The sequence below is a fragment of the Ursus arctos genome, unplaced genomic scaffold (assembly GCF_023065955.2).
Source record: "Ursus arctos isolate Adak ecotype North America unplaced genomic scaffold, UrsArc2.0 scaffold_25, whole genome shotgun sequence".
NCBI lineage: Eukaryota > Metazoa > Chordata > Mammalia > Carnivora > Ursidae > Ursus > Ursus arctos.
Window position 1 is genome coordinate 44,794,632 of NW_026622930.1, and position 20,101 is coordinate 44,814,732.

A 20,101-nucleotide genomic window follows, 5' to 3' on the forward strand; every position below is an offset into this window, starting at 1 on the left:
GTTTGCTCTCCTGTAATTTCTCAAATGACCCGATTATACATGTTCTCGATATGTCTCCAGAAAAAAAGAATTGCTGCGACTGTCAAAAGGCAAAATGCTGAAGACATTTTGGTTCTTTTCATATCCCATGGCCTGACTACGGGCGTCTTCCAAATGACACCTTGACATTTTTCTGGAACACGGCATGAAACACTTCCTCGTGTTTCCCAGCAAGGATCGAAGCATTTCCTGGTATGTAAAAAGAAAACTACCTGACTTCTACCGTGCTCGACGTTCATGTTTACCATTTTGCCATCTATGACATCTTAATTTACGTATGGACTTATTAACAAGTATATACAACTCATTGGCTACATAACGTTTTTGTTTTTGTTTTTTTTTCTCTCGGGTCTTACTACTTACGGATACTGTAGTAGTTTCCTGAGGCTGCTGTCATGAATTACCACAAACGGTAACTGAAAACAATAGAAATTTATTCTCTCACAGTTCTGGAGCCCAGAAGTTCAAAGCCAGAAGAGCCGTGCTCCTGCCGGCAGCTCTGCGAGAGAATAACTCCTTGACTCTTCCAGGTTCTGGGGGCCGCCCCGGTCTTCCTGGTCATGTCACTCCAATCTCTGTCTCTGTGGTCACACTGCCTTCTCCCCTTCTGTGTGTCTCTCCTGTGTGTCTCTTGTAAGGATATCTGTTATTGGAATTAGGGCCACCTAACTGATCCAGGATGATCTCCCCTTTGCATGAGCCTTATGTTAATTATGTCTCCAAAGACCATTTTTCCACATAAGGTCACATTCATAGGGTCTGGGAATGAGGATGTGGACACCTTATTGGGGACCATTCAACCCACTATAGATGCCAATTTTCGAATGGTGCTGGTCTGTGGCTTCTTGGCAGATTTCCGAAATGTGTGATTTAAATAGAAGTTACCAGCTGAGTTTTTTTTTTTTTTAAATCCCAAGTAAACATTGAACCTCTTTTGATAGGACATCTTGCATCAGTAAGTTCCCTGGTTAAATGCATTCACTCACTCTAATACAACTGATCTTCTCACTGATAAATCTAATAGTGAAGGTATTGATTCCCTTTTGGTATTCAGATGCCATTGAAAGGGCAGAAAAGCCCCTAAATCTCCTCTTTTCCCTTCTCTTCTGACAAAGCCCTCCAAATTCTCATGGGTAATCCATGGTGCTGGAAGATAGAAAAGAGAAAGGTCTCCTAAGCATGAATTTCTTTACTATACCCTCAAATATCTACCGAGCCCCATTTTGTCCCCTGCATTATTCTAAGTGCTAGAGACAGAGGCAGAGCTGGCTACATGGGCTTATGGCCTTTGCAGACGCACAGGCTCCCATGAGTAGAAGGGCCTTGCCCTTAGTTTCATGCTCTGCTATTGCCGCCTTGAGTGGTCCCTGTGTTATTTAAGAAGCAAAACAGGTCAACATAGGGGAAGGGAAGGAGAAATAAAATAAGATAAAAACAGAGAAGGAGACAAACCATAAGAGACTCTTAACTATAGAGAACAAATGAAGGGTGGCCGGAGTGGAGGTGAAAGGGGACGGGTTAAATGTGTTGGGCATTAAGGAGGGCACTTGTTGGGATGAGCACTGGGTATTATATGTAATGGTGAATCACTAAATTCTACTCCTAAAACCAATACTACACCATATGTTAACTAACTTGAATTTATTTATTTATTTTTAAATTTAAATTTAATTAGCCAACATATAATACATTATTAGTTTCTGACTAACTTGAATTTAAATAAAAACTTGGGGGGAAAAATAAAGCTGCTTTAAAAATTAAAAAAAAAAAAAAAGAGTGGTCCCTGTATTTTCCTTTTGCATTGGGCCCCACAAATTACGTAGCTAATCCCGAATGGAGTAGTGAGCAACAGAGGGACGGTCCCTGCTCTCGAGGACTTGTCAGGGTTCCTGAGGGTAAACAGCCAGCACCAGCGTTCCACGTATAAAACAGAATGTTAAGCCCTTTGGATGGCAAATCTAAATTAGCTGGTGGAGGACGCGGTGCCACATCCGGGTATAGTCTACGATCCCGGGCTGGCTCGGAGTTTCTCATCTTGCTTCTAGCAGAGCTTTCTACTTCTTGTCCGTGTCAAGCTTCAGTTCCGAATTTTTGAGCAGCCTCTCCCGAGACAGAATCAGAATTTGCTATTGAAAAAAGTCTTAAGGGTTAATGACTATCATCAACTCTCTCTATCGTATTAATTTCAGCATTTAGGGGGCCAGGGACCCTGAAATCATTGCAACAAGAACAATATTTTCATAGAAAGATCTGCTTCAAATCCAGGCGTGGACATCTCTTTCAGAGAATAATCAGTGTGTGATGTTTTCTTCTGGGACAAGGCTTTTCATTTGTACCTCTTTCTAAATGATTTTCTCAATATTTTCATCATGGTGGCATGCCCGATTACATGAATGAGAGCTGGCTCCTTAAGTCTACCTGGCTTTCAATCAATCTAACCTAGACCGGACATACAAAATATTTTTTTTTTCAAATCCGTATTACTTCTGAAAGGAATAAACTCAGAACTGAAGTGGCTGGTGGAAGTTTAATACAGTTCAATTAAGGATTTGTACCCCAAAGTACAAATTGTTGCTTTTCGTTCCATTTCTAGATTAGTCACACTAGATACATAAGCCACTTTTAACAGCATTGTGCCATTACCAGTGACTTTAATTACTGTTTGGTAACCTTATCTACTTACACCAATGTTAATTAAATCCATCTTGGGGTCGGGGGGAGGGAAAGCATGAGGGAGTTGTCCCAACATATGTTGATTGAAAAAAAAAAAACCATAATCTTTACTGTGGCTAATTTTCTCAGACCCTTCTTTCCTGAGGACAGAAGGAGTTGATCACACCATTAATTCTAAAAAAAGAACTTATTTTCCCTGTTTTCGTGCCTCCTGTTGAAATCAGCTTGACTGCCCAAGGGAGACCATCTCTTTATCCTTTCATGATATTGTAATTGCCTGGGTGTCCTAATGCATCTTCAAATTCCACTTTGTACTCAGAACCAATGGGGAAAGTTTGACAGAAATTCAATGAAACACAGGAGCTCTCCCGATGCCAAGGATTTACGATTACAGGTGGCCTCACACATCGAATCAAGTGTGCCATTACCCTCACTCCCATGAACCTGTCTTTCAGCACGATCCACGACAGCAAGAAGACAAAGGCTTTGTTACAACAGAACAGAGCAGAGACATCCGTGGCTGTCAGCTTCCTTAAAGCCAGTAAATACAGGTAATTAGTCAAAGTCCATAGAATAGAAAAGGGAGCAGTTCTTTTAAGAAAGAGCTTCAACGTCAGACCGTCTTCACCAAAAATCCGGCTGCATTCCCTAGGAAAGAAAAAGAGGTTAGTTGTCAGGTACTAATTGCGACACATTTTGGGTTGTCTAACTCTTGACAGCCATTTTCTGACAAGAATACAAACACGCAACACCCATTGTTCATCTGTGGAACTTACTGAATCCAGGGCTCCCACCTACAGCCACAATGGGGGCAAAGGGTTCCATGGACAAAAGCCCACGACTCCCCAGGTGCAGAGCTAGGCCCTTTCCTACCTAGATATTCTCTCGGGATGGCTGGGGCAGCCAGTCTGCTGCTGCTGAACATTCTCAGAGAAGCCTGGAGAAATACAGAAATGAGGAGTTTCTGGGATTACCAGCTATTAAATGAGAGAAGTTTCTTTCCCAAGGGGCGAATACACAGGACCAACCGGGCTGTGCCCGTGTGAACAGGTAGAGATGACGTGCTGTCTCACATACCCTGGGAGGCCACAAGGCATAGGATTTTATTTTTCCTAGGGGACAAGGCCTCTTTCTAATGTACCCCCCCAGTTGACCAATTTGTTTTTCCTCTAGCATTTTCAAGACAGAAAAAAATGAAGAAAGCTTCCATGGTGACCCCAAACTGGTAAAATAAGTAAATAAAAAATCAAACTATGGACTCTGAGAAACAAACTGAGGGCTTCAGAGTGGCGGGGGGTGGGGGACTGGGATAGGCTGGTGATGGGTAGTAAGGAGGGCACGTATTGCATGGTGCACTGGGTGTTATACGCAACTAATGAATCATCGAACTTTACATCAGAAACCAGGGATGTACTGTATGGTGACTAACATATAATAAAAAAAAATTTTTTTAAATTGAACTCAGGTTGTATTTATATACACACATTTGGCTGTTTTGGAGGAATTATCTGAATTCGTTGTGTGAAAATAATCACTTCAGTTAAATGTTTGCTTTGTTTGATTTCTGACTAAATTGATTATTTAACCCAAGGGGCCATTTTAATCAAAATGTTCAAACTAGCAGTATAGACAGGCGATAACGATGTGATAGGATAACAGTGCTTGTCTGACTATGGACCGGCAACAGGCTCGCCATTGGGATCACTCGGCTTTATTTTTTCCACTCAGTTGTTCGTGAACATCCGAGCATTTGCTGGGTAACTATCACGTGCCAGGCAGTGTGTTTTCAAGAGTAGTATAAATATCTGGTCCAAAGCAACAAGTTACTAATGTGACATCTACATGGTTCTAGTTAGTACTCGCTCTGGTTTCTCTTCCAGCTTTTTCTGAAGAGAAACAATTGTGCCTCAAAGTATTGCAGACCAAAGTCTTCTCTAGCCAATGTCTGCTTCACACATATGAAGTGACTTCCCCCATAGGAGGGCCCCACGGAGGGAGGGAGTGACAAAGTGGCGAGGCTCTAAGAACGGGAGCACGGCCTTCAGTGTCAAGTCTCCTGGTAAACACTGCTCGCAAGCAGCTGGGGATGCTGGGAATTGTAGGCCTGCGACACCCGGAGGGTTAAAAATACATACGGTACACACAGCAACCTGTGTGATCGTTTTACTTCTTATGTGGGAGACAACTACAACAGAAGGATTTTTGTGAAACAAGAGTGTGATGTCCTGAAGGTAAATTTTAACTGAAAAGAGACAAAACTTCAAGGAAGGGGTGAAATAACCTAAAAACAAAGTCTCTCCTAAACAGAAATGGCCCCTGCTCACACCCCCAGGGAAAGGGAGGGCATCTCTCAAGCCCCGCGGCCAAGGACAGACGCTGAGCCAGAGCCACGTGCACCCAAGCGGCAGTTGGCACAGGACACCCCTCCTGTCCGTTCTCACAAAGGGACCTGCTCCGTGAGAAAGTCTGCCAGGGACAGCTGGAGCTGAGAGTCGTGGGCTCATCCTGACATCTGCAAGGACCGAGTGGCTTTTGAAATACACAGTGACGAAGAACCGCAACAAACACATTTCTGAGGACAGGATTTCTTTCCATATGGCTGACCCTGGCTGGTGACGGTTCTTCCTTCCCAGAGCCCACCGTCGTGCTGGGTCGAGTGCTCTAAGCAAAGACTTCGAATGCAGGAGAGCACACGTTCTGACCCCGCGGGGAGGCACAGGGTGACAGGGAGAGCCCCCTCCCCCAGGGGGGCAGAGACTGTTCTTTTCACCTGGCCCCGCCCGTCCCCCTGGTGTTGGCTTCCTTACTGTTTCCCTCTTTTTCCCTTCTCTTCCTGCCAACCTGCTCCCCATTTGTCACTGCTATAGCAGGACTTCCAAATGCTCTCCATTCAAACGCCAGGTCACCGGTGTAGGACCTTATGTTATTTAAGTATTAAGCACACAGAAATGTGACAATTCAGAAAAAGAAAGGATTTCTATAGATAAGCAAGGAACAAGGGGTCTCTCCTTGGGATGATGAGATCAGAATTTCTAGGCAAGAGGCATAGACAGGTGGCAAAGCTTGGAATGAAGCTTATTTAGAAGCTGGGGGACCCTAATAAATTAATTATGCTCAACACTGGGGCGTTGAGCCACTGGGTGGCTCCATCATTTAAGCATCTGACCCTTGATTTCAGCTCAGGTCCTGATCTCAGTGTCATGGGATTGAGCCCCGTATCAGGCTCCACACTCAGCTGGGTGTCTGCTTGAGATTCTCTCCCTCTCCCCGTCTCTCTCTCTGTGCCCCCCCTCATGGGCTCTTGCTCTCTAAAATAAAATACATAAATCTTGAATCATGCTCAACACTGCTACAGCACCTGCTAGTTACTGACGCCTTCTACATGTCAGCTGACGTCGTACGCACATGTCATAGGTGCCTGGCATGGATGAGTATATCTTCGGCTCTAGTTTCATGCTTTCTAGAGATTTTTTTCCTTAAGAAAACACGCTTATTAAAACTATGGTTTATAATTTTTTTAATTAAATTTTAAATTCCTGTGATGCAATTAAATGCTCTTGATTGTAATATCAGAAACAATTTCCAAAGGAACAATCCCTACGATCTAAATTTGATACGTTATTGAAAATTCTTTTGATGTTAGTGATAAGAAAAAAACTGAAAATCCTTTCATACCATTCAAGGGAAAAGAAGAAAATAGTCAGAAGTTCTAATGCTATGGGACAAATTCTGTTTCCACTCTTATACACTAACTCTATTTTCCCCTTGTTCTGCCATGAGAGCTCCGGGAAGTGCCTTCTTGGCAGACGGTGTTAATGAGTCTACAAAGAAAACAAGATCAAGGATCTCAGAATTTTCTGGCAATGTTTACCTCTCCTATGGAGGGGGCCTCTGGAGAGTATTCCCTTCAAAGACAATGTTTTCTGCTTGACAATAACAGCTCTTTGATTTGGTTTCAGAAACGGTCAACTTCACCCTGCGTGCACTAACAAGTGGACGTGTCTTGTCAAATCACAGGTTTCGCTGAATTTGGAGCTAGTCAGACATGAGAGATGTGGTGGAGATGCAGTTGATTCCCAAAACAACATTTCTGTCAGCAGCAGCCTCTTGTAAATGTGTTACCTTAAATAAAACCAAGTTGGCTTGCTTTGAGGGGTTCTGAGGTATTACACCCCATACTAAACTCTTGTTTTTATCAGCATGTGTGTCTAGACCATACAAGCATTGGAGTAGAACATACATACTGGATAAACTATGTTCAAACAGGGAGAATTTTAGTCTGATAATCATGTCCCCTATAGTCACTTATGAAATATTGTTATTAAAAAAGACCCTATGCCCCGACATCATGTCTATTTTGACGGGAATCAAATACAAAGTATCCTTAGCAATCACAAACAGGTGTAAGGTTTATTTCTTTCCTCCAAACCAGAAAATATTTATTACTTTTATATAGGTTTTGTTTAATTTTAATTGAATAATCATGGACACCGGGGGATATCAGCTCACAGTGGGACTTTAATATTCTCAGGCGCTTCCAAGGTGGTGATAGAAAATGGAAGCTGAAGATACACCCTTTGCAGTTTGTTAAGTTTTTAAGGCTAGCCTGATAATGCACATCTTTTCATGAAGTTCAGGGGCAAGAAAGAAAGGTGATTTTGGCTTCTGCAAGATGAGTTTCTTGTCATTCTTCCAAGGAACAACAGGCTGGTGTAGAGAACTGTCCCTCTCCCACTGCCATCCACTGAGGTTTTTTTTTTTTCTTTTCTTTTTTCTTTTATTTTTAAAGAGACAGCCAGCGAGAGAGGGAACACAAGCAGGGGGAGTGGGAGAGGAAGAAGCAGGCTCCCAACGGAGAAACCCGATGTGGGGCTCGATCCCAGGATCCTGGGATCATGCCCTGAGCCGAAGGAGATGCTTAATGACCAAGCCACCTGGTGCCCCCATCCACTGAGGTTTTGACTACTGTTTTATCTCCGTGATTAGAGTGACTGTCCTGGAAGTTATTCCTTGAGTGCTGTGCCGGACTGGTCCTGCTCCCGAGCTCTCCAAGATGGGGCTGCAGAAGCCAAGTTTAGCACAGAGCAATTGCTAGAACCATGGCACTACCAAGTTCATAGCTGGTGAACCAACAGTGAAGGCCCAATGTGCTCCTAGCCAGCAAAGGACAGCGTCTTCTAGACCTCAGGGCTGGGATACCTGGGTGGCCCACTTGGTGGAGCATCGACTCTTGGTTTCGGCTCAGGTCATGGTCTCGGGTCATGAGATTGAGCCCTGCGTCAGGCTCCCCGAGTCAGGCTCCCCACTCAGTAGGGAGTCTGCTTGGAATTCTCTCTCCCTCTGTCCCTCCCCTCACTCCCTCTCTCTCTCTGTCAAATAAATAAATAAATAAATAATCTTTAAACCATCAGGGCCAAACTTCCTTTTTTGGGGAACCAGATCATTTTATCCACTTAGGTACCCCAGTGTCCAGAATATTGAGCAAATGTTTTTGTAACAATCTTATTAATACATTTTTTTTTTCTGGGCTTGAGACACTTGGGTGTTCTTTTAAAACATGACTTTCGGAGCTAATTCTGGATTTAAATCTGGATCCTGTTATTTAGACCTGTGTGACCTTGGACAAGTCATCCAACCTTTCTAAACTTGTTTCCTCTAGTGTTAAAATGGGAATAACACCACCACCTGAAAAGGTACATGTTATCATCAATGATGATTGATTAAGACAAGAGCGACAAAAGTGCCAGCACAGTGCCTGGCATGTGGCAGACATTCCATCATTTTTCTTGGGGGGACTGATTCTGTTCCCTAGTGCTCGTGCAGTCATGACTAACCTTAGATCCTGGGTCTCCACACTCCCCAAGTCAACTCAGTTCATATTCCACAGAGATGAAATGAAACTATGCATATTTTCATGAAATCATTTTAAAGCATCTTGTATTGGCCATTTAACATGCCACCTACCTGAATTTTTTCATCGGAGACTGCTTTTCTTGAGCAGTGGCCAGATGACCAGAATAATAGACTGGGAAAAACATAATGTTCCAGTTTGTTGAAAACCAAGTCATGAAAAATGGACAGTAGAAGTTCTTGTAAGTAATTTTGACAATCTGTGTGGTTCCGACCCAAGACGATGACACTGACAAGATGATCAAGAGTCCCCAGACAGCCTTCAGAACCACAGACGTGCAGGACCGGCAGCGAGCCTTGATTCGGTTTTCTTGGCTGCTGTTCTCAGGATGAGTCTGTGTTCCATCATCCCCTGAAAACAGGAAAGGAATACAAATGTGTGGAAATCAGGTTATAGGACAGCAACCAAAGAAGAGGACAGTAGAATCACCAGGGTTCTGCTTTTTTACCATCATTTCAAGAGATTAATAACTCTGGCTCGCTTTCTCTCCTGAATCGTTGCTCTGTAAGGTACAGTATGGATTTCGACCCCCATCCATTGTCAAGGCCACGACAATGCTCATGAACTTGGTGGATGCTATGCTGTCCTTCCATGCACCCTTGTAAAAGCATTACCTATTTCAGCCCCGAGGACCTTGGCATTAGCCACATGACCTGCTTGGTCTAATCAAACATGAACAGAGAGATGTGTAGGACGCCTCCCAGGAGAAGCTTTAAGAGGCATCATGAGGTCCCACTAAACTCTCCTGCTCGTCTTCTCTGTCACTAGAATGGAAAATGCCGAGTAGGAGCTGCCCTTTCAGTCGCTGTGGGAGAATGAGCAGAGCCCAGCCAAAGCAGCCCTGTATCTGCTGACATGAAAAGTAAGTGAGAAATAAGTATTTGTTGTTCTACTAAGGTATGGTTTTTCCCCCTGAAGCTGCAGCAAAGCTGACTATTAAATTGAAAAGCAATGTGTTCCAAGAACAGGGCAAATCCTGACTATACAAAGTCATTTCCCACCTCGGAACAAATTACAATTTAATTTATTTCTGGGAGCACAATGAGTTTTGCCTTGTAATTTTACATTTACCAAGAAAATTTAGTAGCATTTTTTTTACATTAAAATAGACAAAACTCTCTGAAAGTGACAATCATAAAGGCCTTCTCTCTTGATAGAGAAAACAAGTTCAACACAATAAATTTATGCACCTGTCAGGAGGTTAAAAGGGAGCAGGGTCACCCTGAGTCCCCAAGCTGAGATCCCAGGTGTTAGAATCCTGAAGGAAGGGAGGCAGAATTGTCTGTAAGTTCTTTCCTGTCTCCAGGCAGCTCCTTTGAGCACAGGGTTTGTCCTAGGGGTTAAGAGAGTGGTGTGGTCCGCAGATTGTAAGTGGTAGTGGACGGGTTTCTCACTTTATCTCTCTAGACCTGCTCTCTCTCTCCCACTGAATGTGGTCCTATTGCTTAGTGAGCCAGGCGTGACTGCCCCTCTTGGGGTATAAGAACTTTCACCCAGCCAAGGCTTTCTGACATAATTATTTGGGGGAGAGGTAGCAAGCCTTCAATTGGGGAATATAAACTGAGCAATGACAAACACAGCAATTACTGTATGACTTCCAAGTCTTCTAAACAGCACTGGATTCTCAGAACCTAGGCCTCTAGAAGATGAAAACTGGTCTTCTTTTATTCATGTATTCAACAAAATCTTATAGAAATTACCAGGAGCTAGTTAGCTAGTTGGGTCCTAAGGGTTCAAAGAGGAAAGACCTGAGCTCATGGCCCAGTGGTAAGCCAGGAAACACATCCAATATAGTGTGATAGGGCCAACTACAGCAGATACATGGCCATGGGGAGGCAGAAAAGAAGTACTGGTTAAGGGATGGGGTGTGAAATGATCAGGAGAAACTTCCACAAAGCAGTGACATTGACCTGAGTCTGGAAGTGTGAGCCAGCTAGCTCCCTTTACTGCGTATCGACAACACCTGCTCTTGATAACAGCTCTGCAAATCCTCTCCATAACCACGTGACTCATGCGCAGAGGAGAGGGGAAAAATATAAAATGAGTGAGAGGATAGAATAAGAGACTCTTGTCTTGGGAGGCTGGGAAGGAAACATGAACCTACCTAGTGAAGGTAGGTATTATCACTCCCATTTTACAGATGAAAAAACTGAGACTTCTGTTAAAAGTTGTCCAAGGTTGAACCCAAGTTGGTATGACTCTAGCATCCAAATCTTTTATTCTGAATGCTCATTCTGTCTAGATTTCAGGCTTGAGCTCTTCGTTCAAGCACTGGAAGTTTCAGAGATGATTTGGAGAAAAACGTCTGTTTCCTGACAGGAATGGTGGTCTTGCATGAGGCTTAAGAGGAGTGACGCCTAAGAGAAAGGTGTACTCTGTGACACTTCAGATTACATTATTCTCAAGACCCATCTCATAAAGGAGGAATGATTCTACAAAGGTTCTCAGTATTCCGTTCGGTTGATATCTGCCCTCACTGTCACCTTCTTTGAAGACTGCTTGGTGCCCCCATCATATCACAGACAGTACTCCTGATGACATCCCTCCATAGCACTGACCCATTCTTCTTCTGCTAACTAGATTTAATTGTTGCCAATTCTTTCATTTTACCATCCATCGATACCATAGAAAGACTGGATCTCCAGGGCTCTTTCATTTTTCTGATCATTTTAAATTCTCTATAGTCCTGCTTAGATATATTGTTTCATATACATCGTTAAAACTGATATGCCAGGAATTCCAACCATTACCATGAAACTTGATTAGAGTCATTAATGGTAGAAGCCACTGGAATTTGGAAACATGAGTGCAACCATTGTATGGCCCTGAGCTCATGTTTGATTCCAGTCTTAGCCTCTTTATCTGTCAAACAGTGATAACATTTGTCTCATGGGATTCATTTTGAGGTTAAGTATATAACAGTCATGAAAGCATGGTGAGCTGCTCTTCAGACTAGTCCCCCCCCTTTTTTTTTTTCGGTGCGCTGGAATATCCCCAAGTGCCTTCGGAATCATCACAGAAAGAATAAATTATGTCCCATGCGATCTTTAATGGTATAGCCTTTAAAATTTGTAGCCTGCCTATGATAGATAAGGCAAGTCTTTATTAACCAGTATATTTAATTAACTGGAACATTCTACTCTGCAGATAACTGGGATAATAGGAATATTACTGCAACTTATTAAAGCCAATTAAAACTTCCTGAAGACTTAAGAGCCATTTTCTTCATTTTTAAAAAAGAACCTCAGCCTTGGGTCAACGGTTACTGAGATACTATTTGAAAATATTGTCACTTTTTGAAAAATATCTTTTCCTTTTCCTTTTCTTGTTTTTTTAAGATTTATTTGTTCATTTGTGATCGAGTGAGTGAGAGAGAGAGAGCACAAGCAGGGGGAGTTGCAGAGGGAGAGGGAGAAGCAGGCTCTCTGCTGGGTGGGGAGCCCAATGCGGGACTCGATCCCAGGACCCCGGGATCATGAGCTAAAGGCAGACGCTTAACCGACTGAGCCACCCAGGTGCCCTGAAAAATATCTTTTCTTATATAAAAAAACTTCTTCTCAATTAGAAGAGCCCCAGAAGAGGCTTTTCTATTTCCTGTATACCTTTGTTGACTGCCCCCCATCCATACTAAGTGCCCTGAATTCCACTCTCTTCTGTTTATTTTTTTTAAGCCAGTTTTCTCAAAGTTCTGTTTTACTTTCAACTAACCATTTATTTTGGATGGAGCGTTTTGTTGTTTTTGCTGCTTTATTACTGTTCTTAAGGATGCAAGAGATTTTAATATGTCACTGACCGAGCCGAAGCAATGAGTGGAAGGAGAGACTGAAAATGCAGGCGGCAGAAGGAGAGGAGGTGATTATGCACAGAGCAAAAGGAGTTGACATCGGAAAGGAGGAACACGCATGTTAAAGGTGGCCCCAAAATACAGTAACTGGCGAACAAAAGAACAGAGACATGGCGGCCAGAGGAAAGCATCTGTTGGCGTGCGACCGTTTCGCTCTTTGCAGACACGCAAGTGTGGTCACGTGACAGAGGAAGTGCGTATGCACTGGGCACTCGGGCACGTTCTCTGGGGAAGGTGATAAGGTGTCCACCGCCAAGAAGGACAGTGTGGGCGGCAGCCTCGTGGACTCAGCTGCAGCAGAAAATGATAAATTTGCTGGGGAATCCCTGGATCTAGTTCTGAGATTCACCTAGCGATTCCAGTAACCCGAGTAACCCGGGAGTTGGTGAGTGTGGTCAGGCGGATGTGAGGAAAGCCTGGAGCTCTTGAGTGACCAGGAAATGCTGATCAGGGAGGCAGTGCGCTGTTCTGAAGAAGGTCTAAGACTGGGAAAACTAGAAGGCTTCCAAGGACCGCCAGTCCTGATGAGCGCAAAAGCAGAGTCCGTGATATTACTGCTGTTCTTATTCTCAGAGAGGGAATGCGCTGTTACCGCATCCCACGGTTGAGATCAAAGATGCTGGCGTTTGACATCTTCAGATGAGAAGACTAGTTACCTTATAAACTTAATAGGGTGTCCCTGTTTAATCATGGGTGCAGCCCTGCAACGACAGTCTGGTATTCGGCTTCTCCGCTACGCTGACGCCACTACCAGATCGTACTGATACATTTCCCTTCTTCCTTCTTCCACGTGATGAACCTTCCCCACTCCCACCCCTCGGAGTCCACGTAACATCCCTGCGTGCTGGGCCAATGGCACGACCTTCCATGGCTGGGGAGAAGGTTACTTAAACGTACTGTTATTTAAGAGGCAGTCCCCGGCGTACCTGATCTGTTCTGCCTTTCAACTCTGTGTCCGCAAACTCCGGAGGGTCCTCGGCTCTGAAGTTCAAGAATAGGAGCAGAAGAATCTTCGGTGACAGAAAGAGGGGACAGTTGTCTACTGATGCCACTGTGGGAGCTGGGGCAGTTGGCTCCTGGTTTACATCGAGTAACCGATGATCTGGAGGTACCTGGGAAGAAAGAGTTCATACCAGTTTGAGAACTGCCCAGAGGAAAAAGGAAACAGGTTTTTAAAAAAGATTTTTAAAAATGTATTTATTTAAAAGAGGGAGAGGCAGAGAGAGAATGCGTAAGGGCTAGGGGCAGGGTGGGGGGGAGGGATAAGCAGACTCCCCGCTGAGCAGGGATCCCCCCCCCCACCCCCGCCGCCAGCCTCAGGACCCCGGGATCATGACCTGAGCCGGAGGCAGATGCTTCACCGACTGAGCCACCCAGGCGCCCCCGAACAGTTTACTGCCTTGGCAGTAAGACACATGGCAGCAGCAATCACAGTCCTGATGGGACGTTCATTGAGCTCCATTTTGATTTTAAAAGAGGAGCTACTAAAAAGAAAATTCTATATTGGCAAGGTCTGTGTCCCTAAGATAAAGAGCCTTTTTAGATAAATCTGTCAAACAAAAAGGAACTTTAGAAAATGGTGTTTGGGTTGATACATCTGTTCTGAATTAGAACTGTTAACACAGTCAAATAGTTTACCTCAAGGGAAGGAAACTGTCACACTTGCTTCTTCCCTTTTCCTCCTAAGATTGACTGTTGAATTCTTTTTTTTTTTTAAGATTTTATTTATTTATTTGACAGAGATAGAGACAGCCAGCGAGAGAGGGAACACAAGCAAGGGGAGTGGGAGAGGAAGAAGCAGGCTCCCAGCAGAGGAGCCTGATGTGGGGCTTGATCCCAGGACTCCGGGACCACGCCCTGAGCCGAAGGCAGACGCTTAACCGCTGTGCCACCCAGGCGCCCCAAATTCTTTTTTTTATATAATATTTTTTTATTATATCATGTTAGTCACCATACAGTACATCCCTAGTTTTTGATGTAAAGTTCCATGATTCATTACTTGCGTATAACACCCAGTGCACCATGTAATACGTGCCCTCCTTACTACCCATCACCGGGCTAGCCCATCCTCCCACCCCCTTCCCTCCGAAGTCCTCAGTTTGTTTCCCAGAGTCCATAGTCTCTCATGGTTCATTCCCCCTTCTGTTTACCCCCCCTCCCTTCTTCCCTTCCTTCTCCTACTGATCTTCCTACTTCTTATGTTCCATAAATGAGTGAAACCATGTGATAATTGTCTTTCTCTGCTTGACTTATTTCACTTAGCATTATCTCCTCCAGTGCCGTCCATGTTGCAGCAAATGTTGAGAATTTGTTCTTTCTGATGGCTGAGTAATATTCCATTGTATATATGGACCACATCTTCTTAATCCAGTCATCTGTTGAAGGGCATCTCGGCTCCTTCCATGATTTAGCTATTGTGGACAGTGCTGCTATGAACATTGGGGTGCATGTGGCCCTTCTCTTCACTACGTCTGTATCTTTGGGGTAAATACTCAGTAGTGCAATTGCTGGATCATAGGGAAGCTCGATTTTTAACTTTTTAAGGACTGTTGAATTCTTAACTAGTGAAACTGCCAACGGTGTCTCTGGTGAAGTCCACTCTACACATTCCCATTGGATTGGTCACAAAAATCCAATTCGGTTGTATCTCCTCCATCACATCTGGCCTCTATCCACTCTTACAGAGGAAAATGCAGCCTTCAGGATCCTCCACGGGCTAAGCCCCTCTGATCCTGATTAATCTTCCACACGTCCCCACCCAAGGTGGCTTGGCTTCATGGGCCTGCAAACAGTGCAGCCACACAGGGCTCAGAAGGACCTCACATGCCTCCCCCGCTACGGTGCAGAGTTGCCGTGTGGACGTTCTTTTATCTTTCTTTCTTTTGTGAATTTAAATTCAATTAGCCCACATATAGCAGTACATCATTAGTTTTTGATGTCATGTTCGATGATTCATTAGTTGCGTATAACACCCAGTGCTCATCAGATCACGTGCCTTCCTTAATGCCCATCTCCCGGTTACCTCATCCCCCACCCACCTCCCTTTCTGCAACCCTCAGTTTGTTTCCCAGAATCAAGAGTCTCTCGTGGTTGTCTCCCTCTCTGATTTCTTCCCATTCAGTTTTCCCTCCCTTCCCCTATGATCCTTTATGCTGTTTCTTATATGCCACATATGAGTGAAACCATATGATAATTGTCTTTTTCTGATTGACTTATTTCACTTAGCATAATCCCCTCCAGTTCCGTCCATGTTGATGTAAATGGCAGGTATTCATCCTGATGGCTGAGTAATATTCCATTCTATATGTGAACCACATTTTTATCCATTCATCTGTTGAAGGACGTCTTGGCTCCTTCCACAGTTTGGCTATTGTGGACATTGCTGCTGTGAACATTGGGGTGCATGTGCCCCTTTCACTACATCTGTATCTTTGGGGAAAATACCTAGTAGGGCAATTGCTGTGTCATACGGTAGCTCTATTTTTAACTTCTTGAGGAACCTCTGTACTGTTTTCCAGAGTGACTGCGCCAGCTTGCATTCCCACCAACAGTGTAGGAGGGTTCCCCTTTCTCCACAGCTTCGCCGAGCTATTGTTTCCTGTCTTACTAATTTCAGCCATTCTAACTGGTGGTATCTCATTGTGGTTTTGATTTGTATTTCCCTGATGACAGATGTGGAGCATTGTTTTCACGTGTCTGTTGGCTATTTGTATGTCTTCTTTGGAAAAGTGTTCATGTCTTCTGCCCATTTATTGACTGGATTATTTGTGTTTTTGGATGTCGAGTTTGATAAGTTCTTTATAGATTTTGGATACCAGCCCTTTATCTGATATGTCATTTGCAAATATCTTCTCCCATTCTGTAGGTTGCCTTTTAGTTTTATTGACTATTTCCTTTGCCATGTAGAGCTTTTTATCTTGATGAAGTCCCAATAGTTCATTTTTGCTTTTGTTTCCCTTGCCTTTGGAGACGGGTCTAACAGAAAGTCACTGTGGCCAACGTCATAGAGGTTGCTGCCTGTGTTCTCCTCTAGGATTTTGATGGATTCCTGTCTCACATTGAGGTCTTTCATCCATTTTGAGTTTATCTTTGTGTATGGTCTAAGAGAATGGTCCAGTTTCATTCTTCTGCACGTGGCTGTACAATTTCCCAACAGCATTTGTTGAAGAGACTGTCTTTTTTCCATTGGATATTCTTTCCTGCTTTGTCAGAGGTTAGTTGACCATAGTGTTGAAGGTCCATTTCTGGAGTCTCTATCTGTTCCATTGATCTATGTGTCTGTTTTTGTGCCAGTACCACACTGTCTTGATGATTACAGCTTTGCAGTAGAACTTGAAGTCAGGCATTGTGATGCCCCCAGCTTTGGTTTTCTTTTTCAACATTCCCCTGGCTATTTGGAGTCTTTTCTGGTTCCATACAAATTTTTGGATTGTTTGTTCCAGTTCTGTGAAAAATGTTGATGGTGTTTTGATAGGCATTGCATTGAATGTGTAGATTTCTTTTATCTTTCAATTTGTTTTTTGTAAGTGACTTCCAATGGGATAATGGAGCACACACAGGGGGCTGGGGCTTGGAGCCTCAGCTCAGGCATGGTCTTGCCTCCTGTTGCCTCCCCACCTCCTGGGGTGGGTTTTCAGTCACCACTCCCATGTCTTTGCTTAGCAATCCTATGGGGACCTGGGTACTGGTGTAGGGCGTGTTGGGATCTCAGGGTGAGACCCTCCGTGTCTGCGGGAGCCTGCGCTCACCCAGCAAGTATCTCCATGTCCAAGGAAGCAGATGTTAAATAACAAATGAAAAACACGATGGTGAAGCGGAAAGAGAGACAGAGAGGGAGAAAGAGAGAGAACATAAGAAAGGAAAAAGCCATTTTCTGCTTTTGCAAAAGGGGCTCTACATTTTCACTTTGCACTGAGACCTCTAGCAGGGCTAGCTCCAAGCTGAACACTCCATTCCAACGAGGCTGGTTCTGGCTGTGTTCTGACACCTTCCTCTCACTACTGACAAGCTTTAAGCCTTTAACTCTTGTTCCTCTACCTGGAACATTCTGAATCTGCCCACATCTTTGCACACTGCGATCAAGTCCTGATTGGTTCACGCAGTCTTTGCTGGTAAATCACATGCACCTATACGTCCTTTGAGCTCTTACCGTCTGAGCTCATTTGGCAACCGTCCTGCACCAGCTGCCCCAATGCTTAACTTTCTCCTGTGTGAATGCTTTCACTCTCTCCATCTGCAGAAACTGCCTGATGTCGGAGACTGTGTTCTTCCCTCTCTCTTTCTCTCAATAAACTTTTAATTTTGAAATAATTTTACATTTACAGAAAAACTGAGAGAGTTCAGAGAGCTCCCATATGCTTTTTACCCAGTTCCCTCCAATGGTAACATCTCGCATCTACCCCCCTCGTGCATTTGTTAAAATAAAAAGATTAACACTGGCAATTACTATTTTGACCACGCTCCATACCTCATTTAGATTTCCCTAGCTTTGTCACTAATGGCCTTCCCCTGTCTCAGGACCCCACCCAGGACACCACGTGACATTCAGTCACCGTGCCTCCTTAGCTGCCTATGTTTGTTCAGAGTGCATGTATTTTTCCTTGAAAGTTATGAGTTTCTCTACTTCCGCGGATACAAGGGCAAGAACAGAGGCTATCATCCTCTCTGGTCACAGAGGCTATGTCTTGGTGTGGTGCTTCTGAGATGGTAGAAACCATCAAATGAAGAGCAAAATCTTGAAATAGCAATGGCATCTTGGCTTTAGTTCGGCTTTGACTAATCACGTCACGTACTGTGTGAGTCATCACTTGAAGCAATCAAATCAGAACCCCAAGAAGCAGGGATATCCAGAAAAAGAAAGCTTGAGTTCCTGAACCGTGGTCTCCAACAAGAACGTAGCAGAACAGCAGAGTAACTTGGCTGTGAGTGTTAGGTCTGCAGTCTGGGCCTCCCCGTCTCAGACCAAGTGTATCTTATTTTCTTTTCTTCCCTTTTCTTTTTTTCTCAGTCTTGGGAAAAACAAGCAGAGGTATATAAAAATGGAGTTAGCGATACCATCTATTATGAAGTGACTTGAGTTGGCCTAATTAAGACGTATTATCTAATCTTGGATTCAAAATAATAAAAAATGTATGGCTACTCAAAAAAGCAACAGAAGAATTACATATTGATTAGTATGCTTAAATTAGTGCTATGTTAATACTGTTATTATAAAAGTGTCAAAAATACATAAGGTTCTTATTTCACACATCCAGGATGTTTACTGTGCCTTTCACAACTATGGTTCTAATTGAATATTTCAAATTCAATGAGGAGAGTCTGTCTAAAATTCCATGAACTCTCATTTATTTATGCTCTTCAAGAGGGGCGATGTTCAGATACTCCAAGAGTCATTTTAAATTTATCTTTCAAGTATTTTTCATAATTTATTTTACGAGTTGTGCCTTCTCATGTTTTCTTATGGGAATATCAGGTTTCATTGTGTGATCATTTGGCAATTATAGGTGGAAAGGAGGAAATCCCAAAACAGGTTGGGAAGGTAGCTGAGCAAGGATTGAGATAAAACCTCGGCCACAGTTACTAAGAAGTTCGTAAATCACGTGCGGCTGCGAGTGTTGGATTTATAAGCCATTCGTCAGTCATTTCTCTTGCTTCCTCATTTTCACTGAAGTGTTGTTACATTCTGGCTTCTGTACCTCCTGGTCCGTATGCAGTAAGGCTCAACACCCATTTCCTGCTGCCAGTTGCCTCACACTGGTTGATTTCTGGAAGAGATCCACGAGCAGTTGAGCCACTGGAGACATTTAAATCATTGTCCTAAAAAGGCAAACTTCAAACTTCAGAGCCAAGCCCAGAGGCAGTGCTCAGGGCTTGGGCCATGAAACAGTCATCTCCAATCCTGGAAAACAGAACCACTGCCCCATGCTACATGGTCGTGTCCCCTTCAATTACTAGAAAGCCACCTCTGACAAAAATAATATTCAGAACGTCACCTGGGGTGCAGTCAAGGATCAGAAATAAATCATGTCTATTTTCTATTTTCTATGCCACAGTGAGTGCCTGGGCATTGCAAATTCAGTTAGTGAACAGTGTTCAGACTTTAATAGGTATTGAGAGTAAACTGTATTAGAAGTGATAATTGGAACTCTCTCATTAGTCACACCAGATGCCGCCCCCGCCCCCGCAAAGACATCTGCTCACCTGAGCCATAGCAGTAGGGCCATCTTGTGCCATTTTTCGTATTTGTCCAAGCACAACAATATAATTTCTTCATTTGCACTGGTTAGGCTCTGCGTGTTCCCCAAATCGATGTAACTCAAAAAATAGTTATTAAGCACCCATTCTAGGGCAGGTATTATGTTCAGAACAGGAGTTAGACAAATGAAGGATACACGGTCCATACCTGCATGGAGCTCTCAACATAGTATTGGAGTTAGACGTGTAACCAATTAACCATAATTTAATGTGAATTGGAGAGCAAGAGGAAAGGGAGTGATTCATTCTGCCTGGAGCAGGGAAGTCTCTATGAGTAGCTACATCAGAGTTGGCTTTGAAGGATGAGCAAGGCTTTGCCGGGCAGAGTTCTACACTGAGGAATAAGCAATAGAGGCAGAGGCAACCACAGGAGCAAATAC

The 20,101-nt window shown here is 43.7% G+C and overlaps 1 protein-coding gene across 1 annotated transcript in view; it reads right to left on the reverse strand.

Moving 5' to 3' along the window:
• Nucleotides 1–20,101, reverse strand: part of SLC35F4 (solute carrier family 35 member F4) — a 231,033-nt gene that overhangs the window by 20,749 nt on the left and 190,183 nt on the right. Inside the window, exons 2-4 of the mRNA XM_044377655.2 lie at nt 13,394–13,579; nt 8,677–8,974; nt 3,141–3,360 (exon numbers count right to left, since the gene is read on the reverse strand). Of these exons, the coding sequence (XP_044233590.1) occupies nt 3,141–3,360; nt 8,677–8,974; nt 13,394–13,579 (704 nt within the window). The remainder of the gene's footprint in view (nt 1–3,140; nt 3,361–8,676; nt 8,975–13,393; nt 13,580–20,101) is intronic.